The sequence below is a fragment of the Spea bombifrons genome, chromosome 12 (genome assembly GCF_027358695.1).
Source record: "Spea bombifrons isolate aSpeBom1 chromosome 12, aSpeBom1.2.pri, whole genome shotgun sequence".
In the NCBI taxonomy this organism is placed as follows: Eukaryota; Metazoa; Chordata; class Amphibia; order Anura; family Pelobatidae; genus Spea; species Spea bombifrons.
Genome location: NC_071098.1, coordinates 30,368,440 through 30,387,184, shown reverse-complemented (window position 1 = coordinate 30,387,184; position 18,745 = coordinate 30,368,440). Strand labels below are relative to the sequence as shown.

Here is an 18,745-nt window from a genome sequence, read left to right as displayed (position 1 = left end):
CAACGTTACCATCAATAACAATGGATTGTGCCGATAAAAACATTTGTGGTGGATATTTACACTTCGACACCCTCAACGATGAAATGGACATTAAAGTGTCTGTTAACTGCTGCAAAGGTGATCTTTGCAATGAGAAAATCCCATATTCACGTGAGTATATGTCATTGATATGACTTTTCAACAAAATCGTCGGCCGTGTTTCATATAGGGAGTTTATTATGAGGGGTGAACCGTCAAAGGGGGTCGGTACACATCATAATACCCATGGACCAGTAGCAATTCCACATGGCGTAAGATATATCTAGGTATCTCAAGAAATCATTTCCACCTTTACTGGATTCTTTCCATAATGTACATTGGTTTTCTTACGCTGTCCCTTTTGGTGGATGTTTGCTGGACGGGGCTGGACATTTCCCAATAAGCATATTGGGGTGTTCAGCCATTTATTATCCATAGTATGTAAGAAGACTTCTACTATATAAGGAGAAGAATCATCTCTTGGCTCCCAACCTAGGAATGTAACTTATCGTTTTTAAAAGTCCATACGGTGAAGGCCAGATCCAGAAGCTCCGCCTCATGTTCTGTCCATTTGGAACATATCCCATCAGTTTCTGTCTGTTACCTAAAACACGTGCTTTGTAAATGCTTTAAATTGTAATTTTGGGAACATGGGGTAGTTCACATGTCCTAGCTCTAGGGGGCGCTAGTGCTGTCTTCTGCCATTCTCCATGGGAAATCATGCAGAACCTCGTGTTTTCTCCTGACGTGCTTTACTTTATGACTTGACTATCAACATTAAAATTATCTACAATATGTTTTCATAGTCGGATAACATCTGATCTTATTTATTTTCCCCAGTTCCTGAAGATGAGGGCCAACTAAATGGTAAACTCTGCGAATCTTGCTTCACAAACAACACTAAAGCGGAATGTTCTTCTACCGAGAGGATGGCCTGCCGCGGGCATCAAAATAAATGTCTCTCGTATGCAGCAACGGTGTATAGATCAGGTAACTGAGGGAAGACGGATACATGGTATCCATCGTAAACTTCTTTTGTTCCGGCATCACCTGCCAATCGCCTTGAAATTCAATATGTCGTTGGGTTGGGTTTGGTTGAGTTGGGTTGGGTGCTCTACATCTACCACTTTATTTCCAGGAGTGGTCAACAGAAACATCACACATTATATCAGCAATAAATGGATTTATTTATGGATCCTCCATCTCCTCTACATGTCCATATGACCCATGCAGGTCTTTTTCTTTCGTAGATAACATTGTCGTGGATTACAGTATGAAAGGCTGTATAAGCGAGAAAGGATGCTCCATCGGGTTTGACGCTTTGCCGGGATACCGGAAAGAAAGAGTATTTCAGTGTTCGGAAACCTTAGACAGTTAAACAATTATTAATTTAAAATACCAGGTATCAAACTAGCAATGTTATTGTTGCTTACACTATTTGCTTGCTCCCATATACACTCGCAATCAATATATTGATCAATTAATTAAAAAAATGGCGATAAACAAGATTGGTTGAATGTTGACAGACATCATGGAGAAATCTATTGTTAAAATAAATTCAGTTGGGAAAAATATAACACGTCTTGGAATGTCAAGGGTCGCTACGGAGTGTTATTTATATGGATTGGAAGATTTTTAATACATAAAATAGAATGTTTTATATAAATATGCTACAACATGAATGCTTTAACTTGGGTATTAAAAGCAGCTGATATACTGTATGCTGATGCAATTAATCACTTAAATCATACGTATTGATTAATAAATCTACATTAATTTACAGCACCGTCTCATGTATATAATTAGCCCCTAAGCAGACCATATTTAACTTTATGTTTAACTAACCCACCAGCTGCCCCTTCAGAGCCACCATATTTACAGCTGAGCGCTGGGATATGACATCATATTCCGGTGCCCTGCCTTTTAAGGAGATGTGGTGTCAGGGATATGACGCCATATTCCAGTGCCCTGTCTTTTAAAGAGGTGCAGTGTCAGGGATATGACGTCATATTCCGGTGCCCTGCCTTTTCAGGAGGTGCGGTGCCAGGGATATGATGTCATATTCCGGTGCCCTGTCTTTTAAAGAGGTGCAGTGTCAGGGATATGACGTCATATTCCGGTGCCTCTGCCTTTTAAGAAGGTGCGGTGTCAGGGATATGACGTCATATTCCGGTGCCCTGCCTTTTAAGGAGGTGCGGTGTCAGGGATATGATGTCATATTCCGGTGCCCTGCCTTTTAAGGAGGTGCGGTGCCAGGCGGTAATGAACTATGGAAGCTGTACATACTCAGTGCAGTCCTCTATAACGTCAGTGGGCTGGTTGGGTTCATAAATCAGTTTATAGAGCAATGGCACTACAGGGAGCGTCATCTGTCTAAAGGGTCAACCTCATTGGGCAGACTAGATGAGCCGGATGGTTCTTATCTGCCGCCAAATTCTGGTTTATTATTCAAATTTATGATGATTTAGTAGTTTTTCTGGGAGGGGGTTACCATGAAAAATGCCCTCTCTTGAGAGAACTAACTCAACTAAATCAAGGTACGTTCATGGCCCATATCTTCAGGATGTAGCTGGTAGAGTATTTGACACCCGGGCCAGATCCTGTTTTTGACACCCCCCATCGGCTCCATGCCCCCTCCAGTAACTCATCGACGCACTAGAACACATTGTTACACACTTTTTCACATCACACTCACGTCAACACACAAATCATTTTTCTTCTGTTTGAGCTTAGATCTGAACCAAATACTCAAAAATTACAAAATGTAAGTTAAATCCCTCATGACAGCTTGTTACAACGTCTTGCTTCTGGATATTCCAATTAAAATACCTTAACATGTGACCAGGACATTGAGGCGGATGTCAGTGCTGCCTGATTTTTATTTATTAAGTAGACATTTAACACAATTTTATTGGTAAATGCCCTAGGGTGATTGTTGGAGTCACATCTCTGCCCCGCAGCTGGTTTGCACCACGGGTGTAGAACAAATAAAATCAAAGTCAGGTTGCGATGACTTCACTTCCACATGAGTAGCATAAATAAATGTAGCTGGTCTGATCATTTCACCATTTCGAAGAAAAAAAATCGAGAAGAACATTGAAGGAGACCATCGGAAGGTTCAAGCCTCACAATGACATCTGTCCAGCTGATCCTCGGTGTCCTCGCGGTGATGGTGGCAACAAGTAAGACAAATGTCTACAAATTAAAATTCAAGAATAGTATAAGTAACAGGTTTACTATCTATCTATCTATCATATTTTCTTAAAGTTTTATTATATTGAATATTGAATATTTATTTCGTCTCCAATCAGTTCCCAAGGTGTAGATCCATTATTGTTGATAGTTGGTGGTTTTAGAGGTAGTTATGTTATCTCCGGCTTTCCAACAGAGTAGGGTCTACCAAACGCTAAGATACCCTTTACAAACTAACACTTGGTACACTGATATTCTAAATGTAAAGATTCTCATTAAATATGAATTATTTCCCCGTCAGGTTATGGTGAACAATGCATACAATGTCTGGGACGGAACAGAGAAGACTGCGATGTTAAAGAAACAGTGGAGTGTGGAGACGTCGGGTGCATGGCCATATCAGAAAACTATACTGTGGGTGAGTACAGTCACTCATCGAGTGCTCCACAATCCTAATTTCATTTATGTTTACTGAGCTAATTGCGGGTTTATTGTGAAATACGTAAAATGTGTCCTGTTACAATACATTCTAAGCTATTCTTATTATTATTAATGATGATGACGATGATGGTGGTGGTGAGGATGACGATGATGGTGGTGGTGAGGATGATGATGGTGGTGAGGATGATGATGATGGTGGTGAGGATGATGTTGATGGTGGTGGTGGTGAGGATGATGATGATGGTGGCGAGGATGATGATGATGGTGGTGAGGATGATGATGATGGTGGTGAGGATGATGATGATGGTGGTGATGGTGGTGGTGAGGATGATGATGGTTATTTTTAGTAATAGTAGTAGAACTTCTATTTAAATTGTTAATATCTTCAACCAAAAACAAAGACCAATGCCATCGGTTATGCTGGGATATTGGCTTTTCCCCCAGTTTTTTGAGGGGGAAACTGCGAAGAAGAGTTAGGTTCCATATTTTCATGGCAAGTATCTTTTGAGCTCGTAAAGGACGGCTGGATTTAATAACCGGGTTCCAATATGCACAAATTTCCCCCAAGCTCACGACATCCTAAAGAAAAAATACAAGGGATTTGCAGCAACCAATCAGACACGCTGATTGAGTGAGGACGATAATAAGTGGGTATATGGCTAAGCCAATGACCTGTAGCCTTCTAGAAATCGGTAGGATGGTCCTTATATAGACCAGAATATCATGAATGTACATTTATAGGTTCCTTTTATATTTTCATTTTTTGGTGCTATTATTTTTTTAACTACATTTTTTTTAAATGATTGTTTTTAATTAATGTTTTATTAAAATTTCTACAGAAAATCTCAGCTTTCCATCAAAGCTAATGGGCTGCGCCGAAGAGGAACTGTGCAATAAAATTATAAAATTCAACACTGACCATGAAATGGACATTCACGCCTACGCGAAATGCTGCAAAGGTAATCTCTGCAACGAGAACATCCCGTATTCATGTAAGTATTTTCCATTACATGGTTTTTGTTAATTTTGTAAGCCACGTTTCATTTGTATGTAAGAAGACTGTTTTTCTTCCAGTTCCTCCCAAGTGTAAACTCAATGGTAAATACTGCGAATCTTGCTTCGCGAAAAACACTAAAGGGGAGTGCGTTTCTTCAAAGAAGATAGAGTGCCGCGGGAATCAACATAAATGCCATTCGTATGCAGGAACGGTGGAGAGACCAGGTGATTATGGAAACATACAGCTGTAAACATGTCTTCTTCTAGTCAGGGCGCCGAGTGGGGCAACCGCTCCAGGCGGCACTTTTGAAGGGGCGGCACTTTGCCGCCCCAAGCCCTTTTTTTAATTTTTAAAGCGGAAGAGAGAGGGGCGCCGAGTGGTTTTCGCTTACCAAGTTGTCAGTACCCGCTCGGCGCCCCTCTCTCTCTCCTCTGCGGCGAGTCTCCCTGTTCGGTCTCGGTGCCAGCTTGTGATGCTGAGCGCCGGAAGATGACATCATTTCCGGCGCTCAGCATTACAAGCTGGCAACGAGATCGAACAGTTAGACTCGCCGCAGGACTGCTGAAAGGTAAGTACAAGGGAAGGGGAGGGGGTAGATAATAGGGAGGGAGAGTAAGGGTAGATAATGGGGGGGCGGCAGGAACGGAGGGAGAGGAAGGGTAGATAATGGGGGGCGGCATTTTAAACTTCGCCCCAGGCGGCATTTTGTCTTGGGCCGGCCCTGCTTCTAGTATAAAGAGCTGGTCATTCAATACACTGGTTGGGTTGTACTGTGAATGGTCAACTTGGTTCTCTAGATCCAGCCATCACTAATATGATAGAAAGAAAGAATTTGGAGATGAGAACCATTTGGCCCTCAGTGATGCATTATGTGTCCCAATGTCCCCTGATAAGTACACCCTGGACGCATGCTCTACATGTCAATACGATTCATGCAATTTTCTTTCTTTGTAGATCTCTCTGTTATGGATTACAGTGTTAAGGGCTGCATGAGCGACTTGGGATGCATTATGAAGTTTGGATCTCTGATTGGCGTCAAGCAACTGGAGGAAAGAGTTTTTAAGTGTTCTGAAGCATTGGATTGAATGTTCTGCTAATTAATACCAGCTTATTGCGGTGCTTGCCCAGAAAATCAGAAAATACTAAATAAGACCTACATCGCTGCCTGCAACATGAAAAGAATGTTAAAAAATGTGTTCCGCTTTACGTCGCTGCGCCAATCATGTTCCCTTTTAGATGTCTTGTAATGGAGGAGTTAATTCTCTGAAACTGCTCATGTCTGTAATAGAGGGATCAATTCTCATGTCTTTTAATGCCTATATATAATATATTTTAATGTAATTATATTTATATAAAATATAATATAAATACATTATTAAATCTGAAATCAACATGGCTCCCAAGGATTCCTATTCATTTCTATAATATAAAATGTATTTGATGTAGGGGACGGATTGTAAGAAAGGGGAGATAATGAGAAAGGAGATAGGGAAAAGGAGGAGAGAGATAAGGAGAAAGAAAAGAGATAAAGAAAGGGGAGATATTACATAAAGAGAAAGGAGAGAGAGAAAGAGAGATAACGAGAAGGGGCAGATAATTATCAATGGGAGAGATCATATGAAAAAGGGAAGATAATGAGAAAGGGGATAGGGAGGGAGAAACAAACGAGAGAAAGGGGAGAGATAGAGAGAAAGGGGAGAGATAGAGAGAAAGGGGAGAGATGAGTTAGAGAAAAAAAAGATAGATGAGATAAAGTGAAATAGGAGGAGATCTAAAATATAATGGAGTGAGATAAAGTGAAATGGGAGAGATGAGAAAGAAAAAATGGAGAGATAATGATAAAGGGGATCAAAGATCAAAGAGAAAGGGGAGGGATGGGGAAAAATGGTGACAAAAAGAGGGGAAATAGAGATAAAACAAAAGAAGAAGAGACACAATGAGAAGGTAGGAACAAAGAAAGATGAGAAACAAAGAAAGAAAAGCGGTACAAGGAAAAGGGGCGTATAAAGAGAACGAAGAGGGGAAAGGGGGTAGACAATGAATCATTCAATAAAACATGACCGCTTTTTCCAATCTTAGTGTTCAAATTCAGAAAAACAGATGGGGCATTAAAGTTTTTCCTTATAAAAACCCTAACGCTACACATTAATGTCCATGTCTACCATAAATATTAAAAATTAGTTAAAAATAACTACCGAACGTTTAAATAAATCAGCCTTTCCAATGAGAACTTCTTGTTTCTAGATTTTACAAATAAAATAATGAATAAATTGTTAATAGCGGGGAAAGTGAACAGGACATAGAGGCGGATGTCAGCAAGTAGACATTAACACAATTTTATTGGTAATTATGCTTCTAATCTCATTAATTAAAATGCCCTCGGGTGATTGTTGGAGTCCCATCTCTGCCCCGCGGCGGGTTTGCACCATGAGTGTAGAACAAATAAAATCAAAGTCAGGTTGAGTTGACTTGGCTTCCACATGAGTAGCATTTTCTAATATTCAAATTATACTGAAAAAGAACAGATACTATACTTAATCTACCGATCTGTGCTATAATATTTAATATTTAAATGATATTATAATGTCATATTATTAAACAGAAAGGGGGGGAGATTAAGAGAAAGGGAAGAGACAGAAATGAGAGATAAAAAGAGGAAAGGAGACAATGAGAAGGTGGGATCAACGAAAGGGGGAGTGATAAAGAGAAAGGAAAAGAGGTAGGAAGAAAAGGAGGAGAGATAAAGAGAAAGAAGGGAGATAAAGAGAAAAGAAAGAGATAAAGAGAAATGGGAGAGATAAAGAGAAAGAAGGGAGATAAAGAGAAAAGAAAGATAAAGAGAAATGGGAGAGATAGAGAGAAAAGAAAGAGATAAAGATTTAAGAGATTTAATATTTTAAGTTATAAGTTTTAATTATAAATTTACTAAGCGATACAAGGATTGTTTATGAAGAAAGTGTTTTTTCCATATAATCTCCAGTAGAGGGCAGCCTCTGATACTCATTCGTTTCACTCGTTTTTTTCATTCGCAATTTAAATTTGTGAAACTCTAAATACTTATTTCCCCCCACGGATGTCCCAAAATCAACGAGAAGCATCTCACTAATCTGGGGTAGTAGATCGCTCAACTGTCAACGGGAATTTAACAAATCTATAAAATGGGATTTTTGTCAATTCCTAATGAATACATTTAAATATTAGATATTTTTGTAAAAAAAAAAAAGGAAAAATCAAGCGCAGAGAATGGAAACGGCTCATATTTCATGGAATTGATTAAAAAGTAGAATGTTTTTGCTACTAAAATGCAGAAGGTTGCGATCACTGGATGATTTTCTTAGCCTTGGTACATGACAGGCGTTTTGCTTCTACTATTTTGGCTCCGGGTATGATTTTTGGTCCAAGGGCACAGCCTCCCGGGGTGATGCATCCCATTAGTGAAAACTTTAACATAGAAGAATCCGGAAAAAATAATGAGAAATGGCAAGTGAAACAATGTATCCTAAGTGATACCGCAGATACTATTCAGCTGATTTATTCCTACCCTGCATTTCTCTCGCTTCTTCTTCTTCCCCATCCTTACAAAGGCTGCCTTAATCAGTCAACAACAATCAGCAACTTGTCAACAGGGAAGAGATAACTCATTGGGGAGGAATAATCACGAAGATCTATTAACCAGCTACTTCTTATACAATGATCAAATAACCAGTACCTTTTTTACCTCCTGGGGGCCAAAATTGGAAAGCTGTCCCTATTAATAAAGCGTTTGTAATCTGTATTTATTCATCTGAGCTGTTCTGTTTAGAGGATTAGTAAATAATACAAAAATAATAGAGTAAATTCGAGAGGTATTCTTCCTATTTGCGTTACCTTGGTTCCTCAAGGTTGCCGCAAAAGTCCACACATTCTGTTTCGCCCGTCTCTTACCGAAAAGAACGCTAACTTATATTGGGGGGGGGGGTTGAATGTTTAAAATGAAGCCGTCCGTCTAGCTTTTCATTAAGTCGTTGCTCACATCATCTGGCAAAATGTCTTAGGAGGCCTGCCAATTCTGGATCAAAAGAAGAAGATTAAAAGTCATGTGAAGACTCACCTCCAACGTGAATTTCTCCCAAAGACGTATCATTTACTTTATAGAACATTACGGATTTTAGTAAAGTGTTTAAATCCAGAAAAAGAGATAGAACGACCCAAATGTATCCAGAAAAAGTTGACGGAGGCCAGTTGACAATCGAGATGATTGAGAGGACGAGGACAACTTGGTTACCAGGTTACTCTCCAGCTCCACCTCTGTATTGATGTTGAGAAAACCAGCTTCCCGGCTCTCCTTCGCCTATTTGCTCAACCTCGAGATATGGCCAATCAGTTTCCAGTCAATTATTATTCACGTTATTATGTGTTGACTACAATAGATATCTCCTTCCTACTCCAACCCTCACTTTTTTTAAACCCCGCCAAGGTGAAATTCCTCTGCGGACATGGTTATTCATAGACGGCTACTTAAACCACAGTAGAAGCTTCTCATTCATTGACCCAAACATTCGTACTTCGGAAGGACTTTCGGCGTGATTCCAGTAACTCATATTCCGACCATGAACTTCATTCCCATCCTGGTCTGTGTCTTGCCTGCATTATTATCAACAGGTATTATTATTTATTGTTTTATATAGCGCCATCAAATTCCGTAGCGCTGTACAATGGGTGAATCATTCGCCAGCTGCTCTATACAGCTTTTAGACTATTTTCGGAATTAAAATATATTATTTAGTTATTAATCGTTGGAATATTGATGTTATCGTATTGCCTACACATACCATTTATCTGTATTTGTTTTCTTTAAAACCAGAATGATTTTTTTGTAATCAAAATATATAAAAACCACGAGGTTTAAAGGGTTAAAGGTGACTCTTATTAAAAAAAAATAAATTGATGTATCTATAGATAAATGCCAAAAATATAATATATTATTAAAGTAATATAATTATCTAATAATAATAATTATTATTATTATTAATGTTTGGCAATTCTTTATAGACATATCATTTGTGGGGTAACTTTATAAATCTTCACTGTCACAGAAATGTTTTTTATAAAGGTTTTATAGTTTTTTTTCACATATAAATGTGTTAAAATTAGTTTGTAAAACCGAATTTTAGGATCAAAATATTAACAAATTATGGAATCCTTTTAACTGACTTTGAACCGGTTGACTCCATTGGCTACATAACTTGGGGTATTTTCACTAAGGTATATCAGTTGATATTCAGCTGAGTCTTTCGAGCTCCTCGCCTTCGCTATGCATTATAACGGGCCAACCCCAACATTGGCTGATATGGCCCCAAATAACACATCGTTAAATGTAGAAAGATTTCTTAAATTCCCCCTCAAGGCCATCTACTCCAACCACGAGCTCCCATTATGTCTTTTAGACTCTATGTAACAAGGAGAGAGCAATGACTTTGATAAGAGAGGCATTTGTAACCACCTTAAGTCAATAACGGAAGTGTTTAGAATGTGGAGCCTTCAGCTGGATACATGGTTGCCCTCAATGCTTGGCTAGATAAGCATGGGCAGCGTCCATAATGTAAATGAATAACAATCATTCTTATGATGTCATTGAGAACATTAAACATGAGGTCATGGGAGATAAGAGATATCGGCCGTGTTTCGCTTATTTGCATATGAATGTATTTATGTCACTGAGATATATATACACACACACACACCGGTAATTCAGAATCACAATGACACAAAGGGTTAAATCTGGCAAACAATTGTTCTGAAATGAAAAACACACTCAGTAAATGACTTGGCAGAGCAGAAAGGTCATCCTTTCATGAAGTAGGACTTTATTAAACTTATAAATGATGTTCCCAACCCGCACGTCATATTCTTTTGCTGTTAATTAAAAACATAGAAAGGGCCGGCAGATCGGCCCCCATCCGGCCCCCCGTCTAGTCGCCCGTTCTGTAAAGACTCAAACCTTAGTCGTTGGTCTCGTTTTGTGAAATTGTGACCTCACCTTGAAGAACATCTCACACCACCATAAATAATGGCTTTTAATGCTCTCCTAATTGGCATTAATATTTGAACATTGATGAAAAATATTGATTTTATTTATTTTATTTTTTTTTTTTTTTAACTGTTTAATTCTCTTTTCTTAGGATATTCTCTTTCTTGCATCAGCTGCGTCAGCACTAACGGAGATACCTGCACCGGTCCTAATGTGACCTGTCCCCAGTATTCCGACCGCTGTTCATCCATCTACACAAAGACCAACAGTAGGTTCAAGAAATATCCTCACTTCTCAACATATAAGTCGTCACAAAAAATGACAAAAAATATTGGGTTTTATTTATAAAGCTAAGAAAAAAAAAACCATGGCTTCAAATGCTGACTTTCTGAACCATTGGCGAAATCGTCTTTTGTTGGAACGAACTTGAAAATAGGTTCTACTGAAATAATTTTTTACCATTTTTAACCATTAAACAAAATAGATTTTTCTCTTTGACCAGACTGTGTGATTAAGACAGAGCCATTCTATTATTCCCCAAAAGAAAAGATCTTTGACTGTAAATGCAAATTATTTTTCTTGATAAAATGTTGATAACGTAACTTAAAAGGTATCTTATTTTGTCCTTTTTATTAGTTTTACCTTATGGATTGACAACGATGTCCATTGTAAGAGGATGCGGCTACTCAAAAGAATGCGCGGAGCCCACCAAGACTCTCAATAACCAGTTTATGTCGGTAGATATTTGTACGAGCTGCTGTGAGGGGGATAACTGCACCCCCGTCAAGCCCAAAGGTATGTTATCACTGCCGACTGGTTTAAGTATTTAGGAACTTACAAGTTATAGCTTTGCTAGTAAGTGGGCCAACTGGAATCACGAAGGTTCCAGATAAGCGCATGTTCCTTGATCATGACAAGTATCGAAACGGCTTTCTTTTATTATTAACTGATCTTTTTTTCCCGATTTGTTCTTTAGCTCCTTCTAGTAACCCAACCCCCAATGGACTTCAATGCCCTTCTTGTTTTGCACTAATGTCGGACAAGTGTGCAGCGATGAACACAACCCAGTGCGCGGGAGGAGAGAATAAATGTGTTTCTTACGTGATCAACTCTGTCTTCAGAGGTAAGGAGTTTTCATCCTAAATAAAGAAGACGATGCTGTCAAATGTCGTCGTCGGAGCCAAATGCTTCGTTAAGCTCTCCAGATAATTGTCTCAGGGGGTCTTTTTCATCAAGGTTATGAAAGAAAAGCCAATGCATTGTAGATGATCTCAGGATGGGAACCAGGGCTGGACATACATTCCAGACACCCTGGTTACTGATAATTAGTTGTAGACCAGCCATCGAAATGTCCCGATGACGGTTGGTAGAAAATAATGGCGGAAGTAGACGAGAAAAATGGAGGAAATGGATTTTTATAGGCTGACATAGACACATGACTAGACATGGGTGGAGGTCCATAGTTCTGGTTAGGACTATACTGGTGATGAGAAGGTGGCCCAGGCACTTTTAAGACCAGTGGCCATCTGATGAGGTACGTGGCATATCTAGCTGGTGGCTACACACTGCACCTTATGATCTGCTCCTGGAGTGGTAAATCGGGGGGGATATGGGATCGAGTCAGCCAGCGACCCACCGAGAATTTGCCAGCTGTGCCAGATGGCCAGTTAGGCCCTGCTTCTAGTCCTGATGGATCTAATTCTCTGATTTACAGAGACATTTTAGCAATAAGCAGAGAGACCGTCTGCAACAGTGTTATTGCAGAATTAGTTTTCAATAAAATGTACTTTACTAAAAGCTAAAATCTTATCTGAACATCTTCTTTGTTAGTGATGAGAAGTCACGGCTGTCTAGGACTGAAATTCCAGTTGTCTAACGGATAGGCGCAGCTATGGATTCTGATGAGCCCCATGAAGAAGTTTCCCTCAACTACACTCAGTGAAATTATTATTTAAATATATATTTTTTGTAGGACCATTCTTGGCCATGTCCGGCTGCGCGACTGAAAACCTCTGTTCTAATTACAACGGAACCACTACATCGAGCGAAGTCGGGGAGATGAAAGTTGACATTGCATGCATGAACGCCACCGTCGTTCCAAGCACTAGCGCCACGACTGCTTTCCAAAATTGGAAGACTGAAACTTCTGAAGGAACGGAGGCTAATGCCACGTCTGTAAAAATTTGTGCAGGCATGACTACAACCACCACTGTCAGTAAGAAAAGCGATAACATGAGAAATGCATGCAGCATGCTCTCCTCCATCAATGTTACTCTTCTTCTTACCTTCGTCGTGGCTTATATGTTCTACTAACATACCCTACAGAAGGGAATCCATGGTCTACTCTCCAACCATGCTGTCCTTTGAACACACTCTGCTCCGGTAAACTAATTAAAGGGACAGTCAATAAAAAAAGAAGGAAAATCTGACCATGTCCATGGGATAGATTATGAAATTACTAACAGATACCTCAACGAGCTAAATGGCTATGATTTGATAGCTGGCGATAGATTAGAAGACCATAGCGGTTGACCGTATGTATTTTGAAGAATAAAAGTAATATTCTAATCATAAAAATTCAACTTTGGTTGATTTGTCATTGTTCTAATTATGATTTTTTTTTCCTAAATGCACTGTATTGATCTTTAATCAATGAAATAAATATCTACACCTTATTTTCTGAAGTTCTTGGTTGTCTGAAGGCCACCTGATGACACAGCTGGATAGACGGAGGCCGCATGTTCTGTGCGCGAAAGAAGTAGGAAATTTAAAAAAAAAATTTAATTTGATAGATTTATATCATTGATTTCTGCAAAGAGACTGATTACAGGACGCAAGACTATTTTTTTACTCAATAAAATGTTTTTATTAATAAAAATAAAATAATAATAAAAATAATAATAATAATAATAAAGACAAAAAATGATATAATTAAGAATTAATTAGAATTATTAAGAATTATTAGTGTGACGCGTTTTTGCAATCGATCTGTTGGCTACTGTGATACAATCCAAAATCTAAACTTATTTAAATAATTTAGGCTGAATTTTAAATATTTTAGAGAATTTAATATTTATACCGTGGGCAGTCTTACGAAAACACGGTGAGCCTGGCCCTTTAAAGTTCGCAGAACTGGTTTTCAATAAATAGAAGTCGTCGTGTCATACTAAAGGTATTTTATACACACCTTCGGCTCATGTCACTTATCTTCCGTCCGTTCAACGTCAGCAGCTCCACCTGAAGAAGGTGTGTTGGGTCCCGTAAAGACGTTATATACGGTAATTTATTAAGATTTTTTTTTGCAATAGCTCTGTTGGCTATTATTAGGCATTCCTTACAAAAAATATGACAATTTTTACATGATTAATGAATTATTTCTGGGAAGGTTCTTGGCATTCAACAGTACTAGGGATAACGCATTTAGTTATAAAAGGGTTAATTTAGTATGGTAGAAGGAACAGCACTTTAGGCAACTGTATTTTTTTTTCTTTTTTAAAGACAATTGGGCTGTACAAAACTTACAAAAAAAATGATTCACCCCCTGTGAAAATGCCCCAAGACATCAAAACCTCCTCCCTAAAAATATACTAATTTATCGATATCATTATTAGGGCGGTTAAAGGGAACAGAGTTACTTTATATATAAAATTGAGGATCGTCCCTTTCACTTTTTTGAGTTGATTAGACACGTATTGGATTATTCATTTTGAGAACGATGTGGGAATCGGGATGTGGACACCTAACGTTTCCTTCATTCATATCTCTTCAGGAGGACCTAATTGTCACCTGACACAAAATGCGTCATGTGATAGGTTGTTGCCATAATGGCTGAAAACGTTTCTTAAAAGTTTAATTGATTATCCACCGGATACCCACAAAGTCTTTAAAAAAAGAGTCCGAAGGGTTGAGTGTCGTGTTTGGAACAAGTGAATGAGAAGTATTTGTCTTGTGTACACGCCTTGACTCTTTTGTCTGCGTCAAGCTCATTCCTTCGCACGTTGTCACATAGTTGTCCTCCTTAAAGGGATGGTCTGAAAGCCCTATAAGCACATTTTTACTTCTGCCTGAAATATATAGCGCGGGGTTCGAGGTCTCATACATTACTGGGTCCCGGTTTCTACCATGAGTTGCGACCTTCATCTGTTGTGTATCCTGTCTGCCCTCATAGCTACAGGTAAGGAACTACACCGTCCGTCATGAAGATACATTATATGTTTCTTAGATCTTTGGTACTAAGGGATGTGTATGTAATATGAGTCTGAAAAAGTCTCATAAACAGTAGCTTTATTGTGTATTTCTGGTTTTCCATGAGCCTATGTTATTTGAGAAGCTCTCTCTCTCGTGGCTTGAAGCTTACGATGCAAATGGCATAAAAAGCCCTAAACCAGGCCACATATTGCCACAAAAATAGTAAAATGCATCCTTATTTGTGACAATACTCTGACTTCATATGGTGCATCCCAAACGTCCGGTGGGCCACTGGCCGACATCACCTCCTACTGTCCAGCGACTGGATATGCCCGGCCACAGGCTGTGTGAGCAGAGAAAATGAGATTGTGGCCCCTCATGCCCACAGACTTAAAATTCCAGGGCCGCCGGACCATCGCCAGTCCAGCCCTGGTCACCTCTTCTCAGGTTTAGTGTCCGACGTCCATCTGGGACAAGGCTACCTCACCCTGCAGGTAAATCACACGGAAAAACTAAGGAACTAAGTCTTCTGTTCCTCAAAATCATTTGATAGATATATAGATCACAATGTTCTTTTAGGTAGGCAACTTGGCCAATGTGAGGACAGGGTGTCTCAGTGATAAGCCTCAATTTACAGGGCAGGACATAAATGTCTAGGTTGAACAAGACACCCATTCAGCGTAAGCAGCTCCAATTCTCCGATACGTTCCCCTTCACCTATTGTCAACATGATTTAAGCATCTCCGTCAGTAAGAACCTGTCTTACAAGTTGTTTCTACATGACAAGAGTCCAGTTTCTTAACACTTTGTCCCTTAAGGACAGTATCGCATTACATTATTCAATCGTGGTACCTTCTATGAGTCCCGACAGCATCTCCAACATCTTAATTGCGCCACCTTCTTGGTCATATAGTATTTTTGTTTGCGTTGTTTTTTTGTATATTGGACCTACTTACATTCCAACAATATGGATAACTGAAATAATTTCTAAGTATTTTTTCATGTATTAATTTTTTTCTGCATGTGTTTACTGGCGTTCCTTGTGCTCGTTTCGACTACTTACTGCTGTAAACATAATATTCTATTTAGTCTTCCCTCTAGTACTTTTGAATTTGTATGCTGATGGTAGCAGGACAATAAAAATATTATTATTTAAAATAAAAATGATTAAAAAAATAATAATAAATTATTAAAAATTAAATATTTAATCGAGGGTTCCAGCAGTACCCACCAGTCTACTATAATCCCCAAATAATGAGAGTATTCGATGCCCTCGTTGTCTTCCAGGAAATTGCTTGTTGTGCATGCAGTGTAGCAGTTTCAGCGACGCACCTTGCGCAGGAAGTGCACAGAACTGCTCCTCCCCCAAGGAAGTGTGCGCCACCACCCGGATCAGGAACTCAGGTAAGTGTCCGGCTCTGCCCTTACTAATGGCTGCCAGACCCACAGTGATCCATGCTAGGATACCAGGCATTTACAGCCAGGGCTCCCACCCGCTTCAGACCAATATTCCCATCATCGTGGGACCGTCAAAGAACTGAAGTAGAAGTAGTCGGCCTCAGATGGACAATCAGGGAAAACTATATATTAGAATATTTGGACATCTCAAAATAATGAATGTTCAGAAACAACAACAATAAAGAGCTTTGAGAGCAAATGTCTAGAAATGCGTCTTTGCTTTGCGTTTAGAATTATGTTTTTATTTTGTCTACCAGGATATTACTGGCAGAACTCCTTTTACATCAGGTCCTGTATCAACGCTACTGAGTGTGACACAAGTGGCATCATAACGGGCCAATATCTGAAAACACTGACCAGCACAACGTGTTGTTACACCGATAACTGCACGGCGCCGGTTGTCCGATGTAAGTAGGTTGTACGATGATCACAGTCTATGTGTCCCAGCTCCTCAGAACATCAGCGATAAGAACAATAATCATACAAGAAGGGTCTTTAGTTTTTTATGCCATTTTAGTGGTTCATATTCATCCATGTGAGGTCTATATGTGGGGTCTACATGTTGTTGTCATTCGGCCCTGTCCGGTCTGCCTGTTCCTGCTTTAAAGACTCAAACCTTAAGCAGTCCCTGATTTCGTCTTAGTCGGTTACTTTTTTCTCCTGTCTTGCATTTTGGATTTTGACCACCTATTGATTTGTTCTTCATACATTTAGAAGAGTTTCATTTCTATTTGACATAGTTCCAGTGGAGAACGGCACGGCTAATGGACTTTACTGCCCATCTTACGTCGACAAAACAATGGAGCCCTGCGATATTAAAAGCAAAACCCAGTGCACCGGGGACCAGAAGTTCTGCATTCGATATTTGGCCACCACAACAATCGGTAAAGAAAAATGGGACAATCGTGTATATGCCATTTAACAAGGGCTTATAAAAAACATTTCGGACTTGTCTTCCAATTAATTAAATGGATTTAAGAAATACCCAACATATATAAATAACAACCTTATACAGATTTAAAGACTGACCTAAATCTTAGTTTAGTCTTCTACACAAGACTTATTTGGACCAAAAAGTTGGTTGAGTCCATCAGGATTCTTCTCAATGTTGGACCAAGATCAATTAAATGTCACATGCATTCCCAAGCATTGTGAAATCACTATGAGCTTCAGAATCTATAGGTAAACTCTTTGAGACCTTTGGTGAGTTGGTGCTCCAGAGGTCCCCATTGGAGTAAGGACTCAACATGAGTGATGGCGACTCTATCGAAAACATGGCTGGCCCACTGCCTTGTGTATGGTTTCCAGTAAAGTTTTTACCAGAAACCCTGCTGTATGACATCATACCACATTAGTCTTTGAAACAGATCTGGACGCCGTCTGATTCTCTACCATTTGAGCCAAGAATGGCAATTCTCGTTCCTCTACCGAGTATTATAATCGAATTATTTTCATATCAATCAGAATTTACTAATTACTTTGTTTTCCAGTGTTAATTATGCCCGGTTTATGGGTTCAACACGAATATTATGTGTTTCGATGTTAAATCCAACTTATATCTTCAGTGGAAAGCGTTGTTGACAAAATGACCGATGATCTTCATTGTTTTCCATCTAGGATCCACCAAGTCGAGTCTTTACCTCGGAGGCTGCGCCACTGGAAGCATGTGCAATACATCGAGCAGTAAAATATCCTCTGACGGCCTAACAATAGAACTAACAAAGTCGTGTAACAGCAGCGGAAACATGCTCCACCGCAACATGGTTACCATTATTCCGACGTTTCTCCTCCTGCTCGGGGTCTTCCTCCGTTCTCCATTGTCTTTGTAGTTAATAGACACCCCCCCCCCCCTTTGTCTCTGCGTCCACATAACTTCCACAGTGGAAAATATTTATATTTTTGTCCCAAAATTTACCAGTTCTTCATTTCTTTAGTCGGTCGGACGACGTGTTCCGTGACAAACCACTCACACATGAACTATTTCTCATGACATCGTATTTATCTTTTGGATGTATATAATTTATTATATAAATTTACAATATGAATGTTTTTGCATTTTTGTTTGTTTGTTAATAAAAGCTATTTGTTTTTCGAAACCACATATTCCCATATCGCTTTGTGCTACGGTTGCCTTTTAATTAGCGTATTCTCAATAAATGCCATCTAGTGGATTAATATAAAAATTCGCATTTACTGTACATTGTTTGGGAACTAACTTAACAGACAGTATTTTAACAAAAAAATTAGGGAATATTAAGTTATTAATATTATTATTAATTATTCAATGAATTGTGTACAACTACCCTACAAGTTACCCTACAGCAACCATCAGCGCATAAAGTCCAGAAACAGAGCATAGAAATATTACAGATTGCAAATTCTCCCTAGCACCCCCTAGTGGCTGATATGGAAACACCTTTTGTTTTATTATTTTTTTTATT

General features: G+C 39.1%; 4 protein-coding genes across 4 annotated transcripts; all 4 read left to right on the top strand.

Moving 5' to 3' along the window:
• Positions 1 to 56: 56 nt before the first annotated feature.
• LOC128470137 (phospholipase A2 inhibitor gamma subunit B-like) lies at positions 57 to 1,402 on the top strand. The gene is made up of 3 exons (XM_053451968.1): positions 57 to 150; positions 859 to 1,008; positions 1,269 to 1,402. Exons 1-3 carry the CDS (start codon positions 84 to 86, stop codon positions 1,394 to 1,396), a joined length of 345 nt encoding a protein of 114 aa, XP_053307943.1. The 5' UTR covers positions 57 to 83; the 3' UTR covers positions 1,397 to 1,402.
• A 2,057-nt stretch (positions 1,403 to 3,459) lies between these two features.
• LOC128469643 (phospholipase A2 inhibitor gamma subunit B-like) lies at positions 3,460 to 5,828 on the top strand. Its single transcript, XM_053451459.1, has 4 exons — positions 3,460 to 3,628; positions 4,491 to 4,643; positions 4,726 to 4,872; positions 5,603 to 5,828. Exons 1-4 carry the CDS (start codon positions 3,601 to 3,603, stop codon positions 5,731 to 5,733), a joined length of 459 nt encoding a protein of 152 aa, XP_053307434.1. The 5' UTR covers positions 3,460 to 3,600; the 3' UTR covers positions 5,734 to 5,828.
• A 3,263-nt stretch (positions 5,829 to 9,091) lies between these two features.
• Positions 9,092 to 13,333, top strand: LOC128470121 (phospholipase A2 inhibitor NAI-like). Its single transcript, XM_053451956.1, has 5 exons — positions 9,092 to 9,289; positions 10,810 to 10,926; positions 11,295 to 11,453; positions 11,635 to 11,781; positions 12,631 to 13,333. The coding sequence occupies exons 1-5, from the start codon at positions 9,238 to 9,240 to the stop codon at positions 12,969 to 12,971; spliced, it is 816 nt and encodes a 271-aa protein (XP_053307931.1). The 5' UTR covers positions 9,092 to 9,237; the 3' UTR covers positions 12,972 to 13,333.
• Positions 13,334 to 14,658: 1,325 nt separating this feature from the next.
• On the top strand, positions 14,659 to 18,191 carry LOC128470344 (phospholipase A2 inhibitor and Ly6/PLAUR domain-containing protein-like). The gene is made up of 5 exons (XM_053452220.1): positions 14,659 to 14,832; positions 16,134 to 16,250; positions 16,562 to 16,711; positions 17,045 to 17,188; positions 17,922 to 18,191. The coding sequence occupies exons 1-5, from the start codon at positions 14,781 to 14,783 to the stop codon at positions 18,131 to 18,133; spliced, it is 675 nt and encodes a 224-aa protein (XP_053308195.1). The 5' UTR covers positions 14,659 to 14,780; the 3' UTR covers positions 18,134 to 18,191.
• Positions 18,192 to 18,745: the final 554 nt, after the last annotated feature.

Excerpts from the sequence above, each read along its gene's own strand:
- LOC128469643 (XM_053451459.1), top strand. The coding sequence starts at position 3,601 with ATGGCCATATCAGAAAACTATACTGTGG. Across the intron at positions 3,629-4,490 it reads ATCAGAAAACTATACTGTGG|AAAATCTCAGCTTTCCATCA; the intron begins GTGAGTACAGTC and ends AAATTTCTACAG. Across the intron at positions 4,873-5,602 it reads AGGAACGGTGGAGAGACCAG|ATCTCTCTGTTATGGATTAC; the intron begins GTGATTATGGAA and ends CTTTCTTTGTAG.
- LOC128470137 (XM_053451968.1), top strand. The coding sequence starts at position 84 with ATGGACATTAAAGTGTCTGTTAACTGCTGCAAAGGTGATCTTTGCAAT. Across the intron at positions 151-858 it reads TGAGAAAATCCCATATTCAC|TTCCTGAAGATGAGGGCCAA; the intron begins GTGAGTATATGT and ends TATTTTCCCCAG. Across the intron at positions 1,009-1,268 it reads AGCAACGGTGTATAGATCAG|ATAACATTGTCGTGGATTAC; the intron begins GTAACTGAGGGA and ends TTTCTTTCGTAG.
- LOC128470121 (XM_053451956.1), top strand. The coding sequence starts at position 9,238 with ATGAACTTCATTCCCATCCTGGTCTGTGTCTTGCCTGCATTATTATCA. Across the intron at positions 9,290-10,809 it reads GCCTGCATTATTATCAACAG|GATATTCTCTTTCTTGCATC; the intron begins GTATTATTATTT and ends CTCTTTTCTTAG. Across the intron at positions 11,782-12,630 it reads GATCAACTCTGTCTTCAGAG|GACCATTCTTGGCCATGTCC; the intron begins GTAAGGAGTTTT and ends TATTTTTTGTAG.
- LOC128470344 (XM_053452220.1), top strand. The coding sequence starts at position 14,781 with ATGAGTTGCGACCTTCATCTGTTGTGTATCCTGTCTGCCCTCATAGCT. Across the intron at positions 16,251-16,561 it reads CACCCGGATCAGGAACTCAG|GATATTACTGGCAGAACTCC; the intron begins GTAAGTGTCCGG and ends TTTGTCTACCAG. Across the intron at positions 16,712-17,044 it reads CACGGCGCCGGTTGTCCGAT|TTCCAGTGGAGAACGGCACG; the intron begins GTAAGTAGGTTG and ends TATTTGACATAG.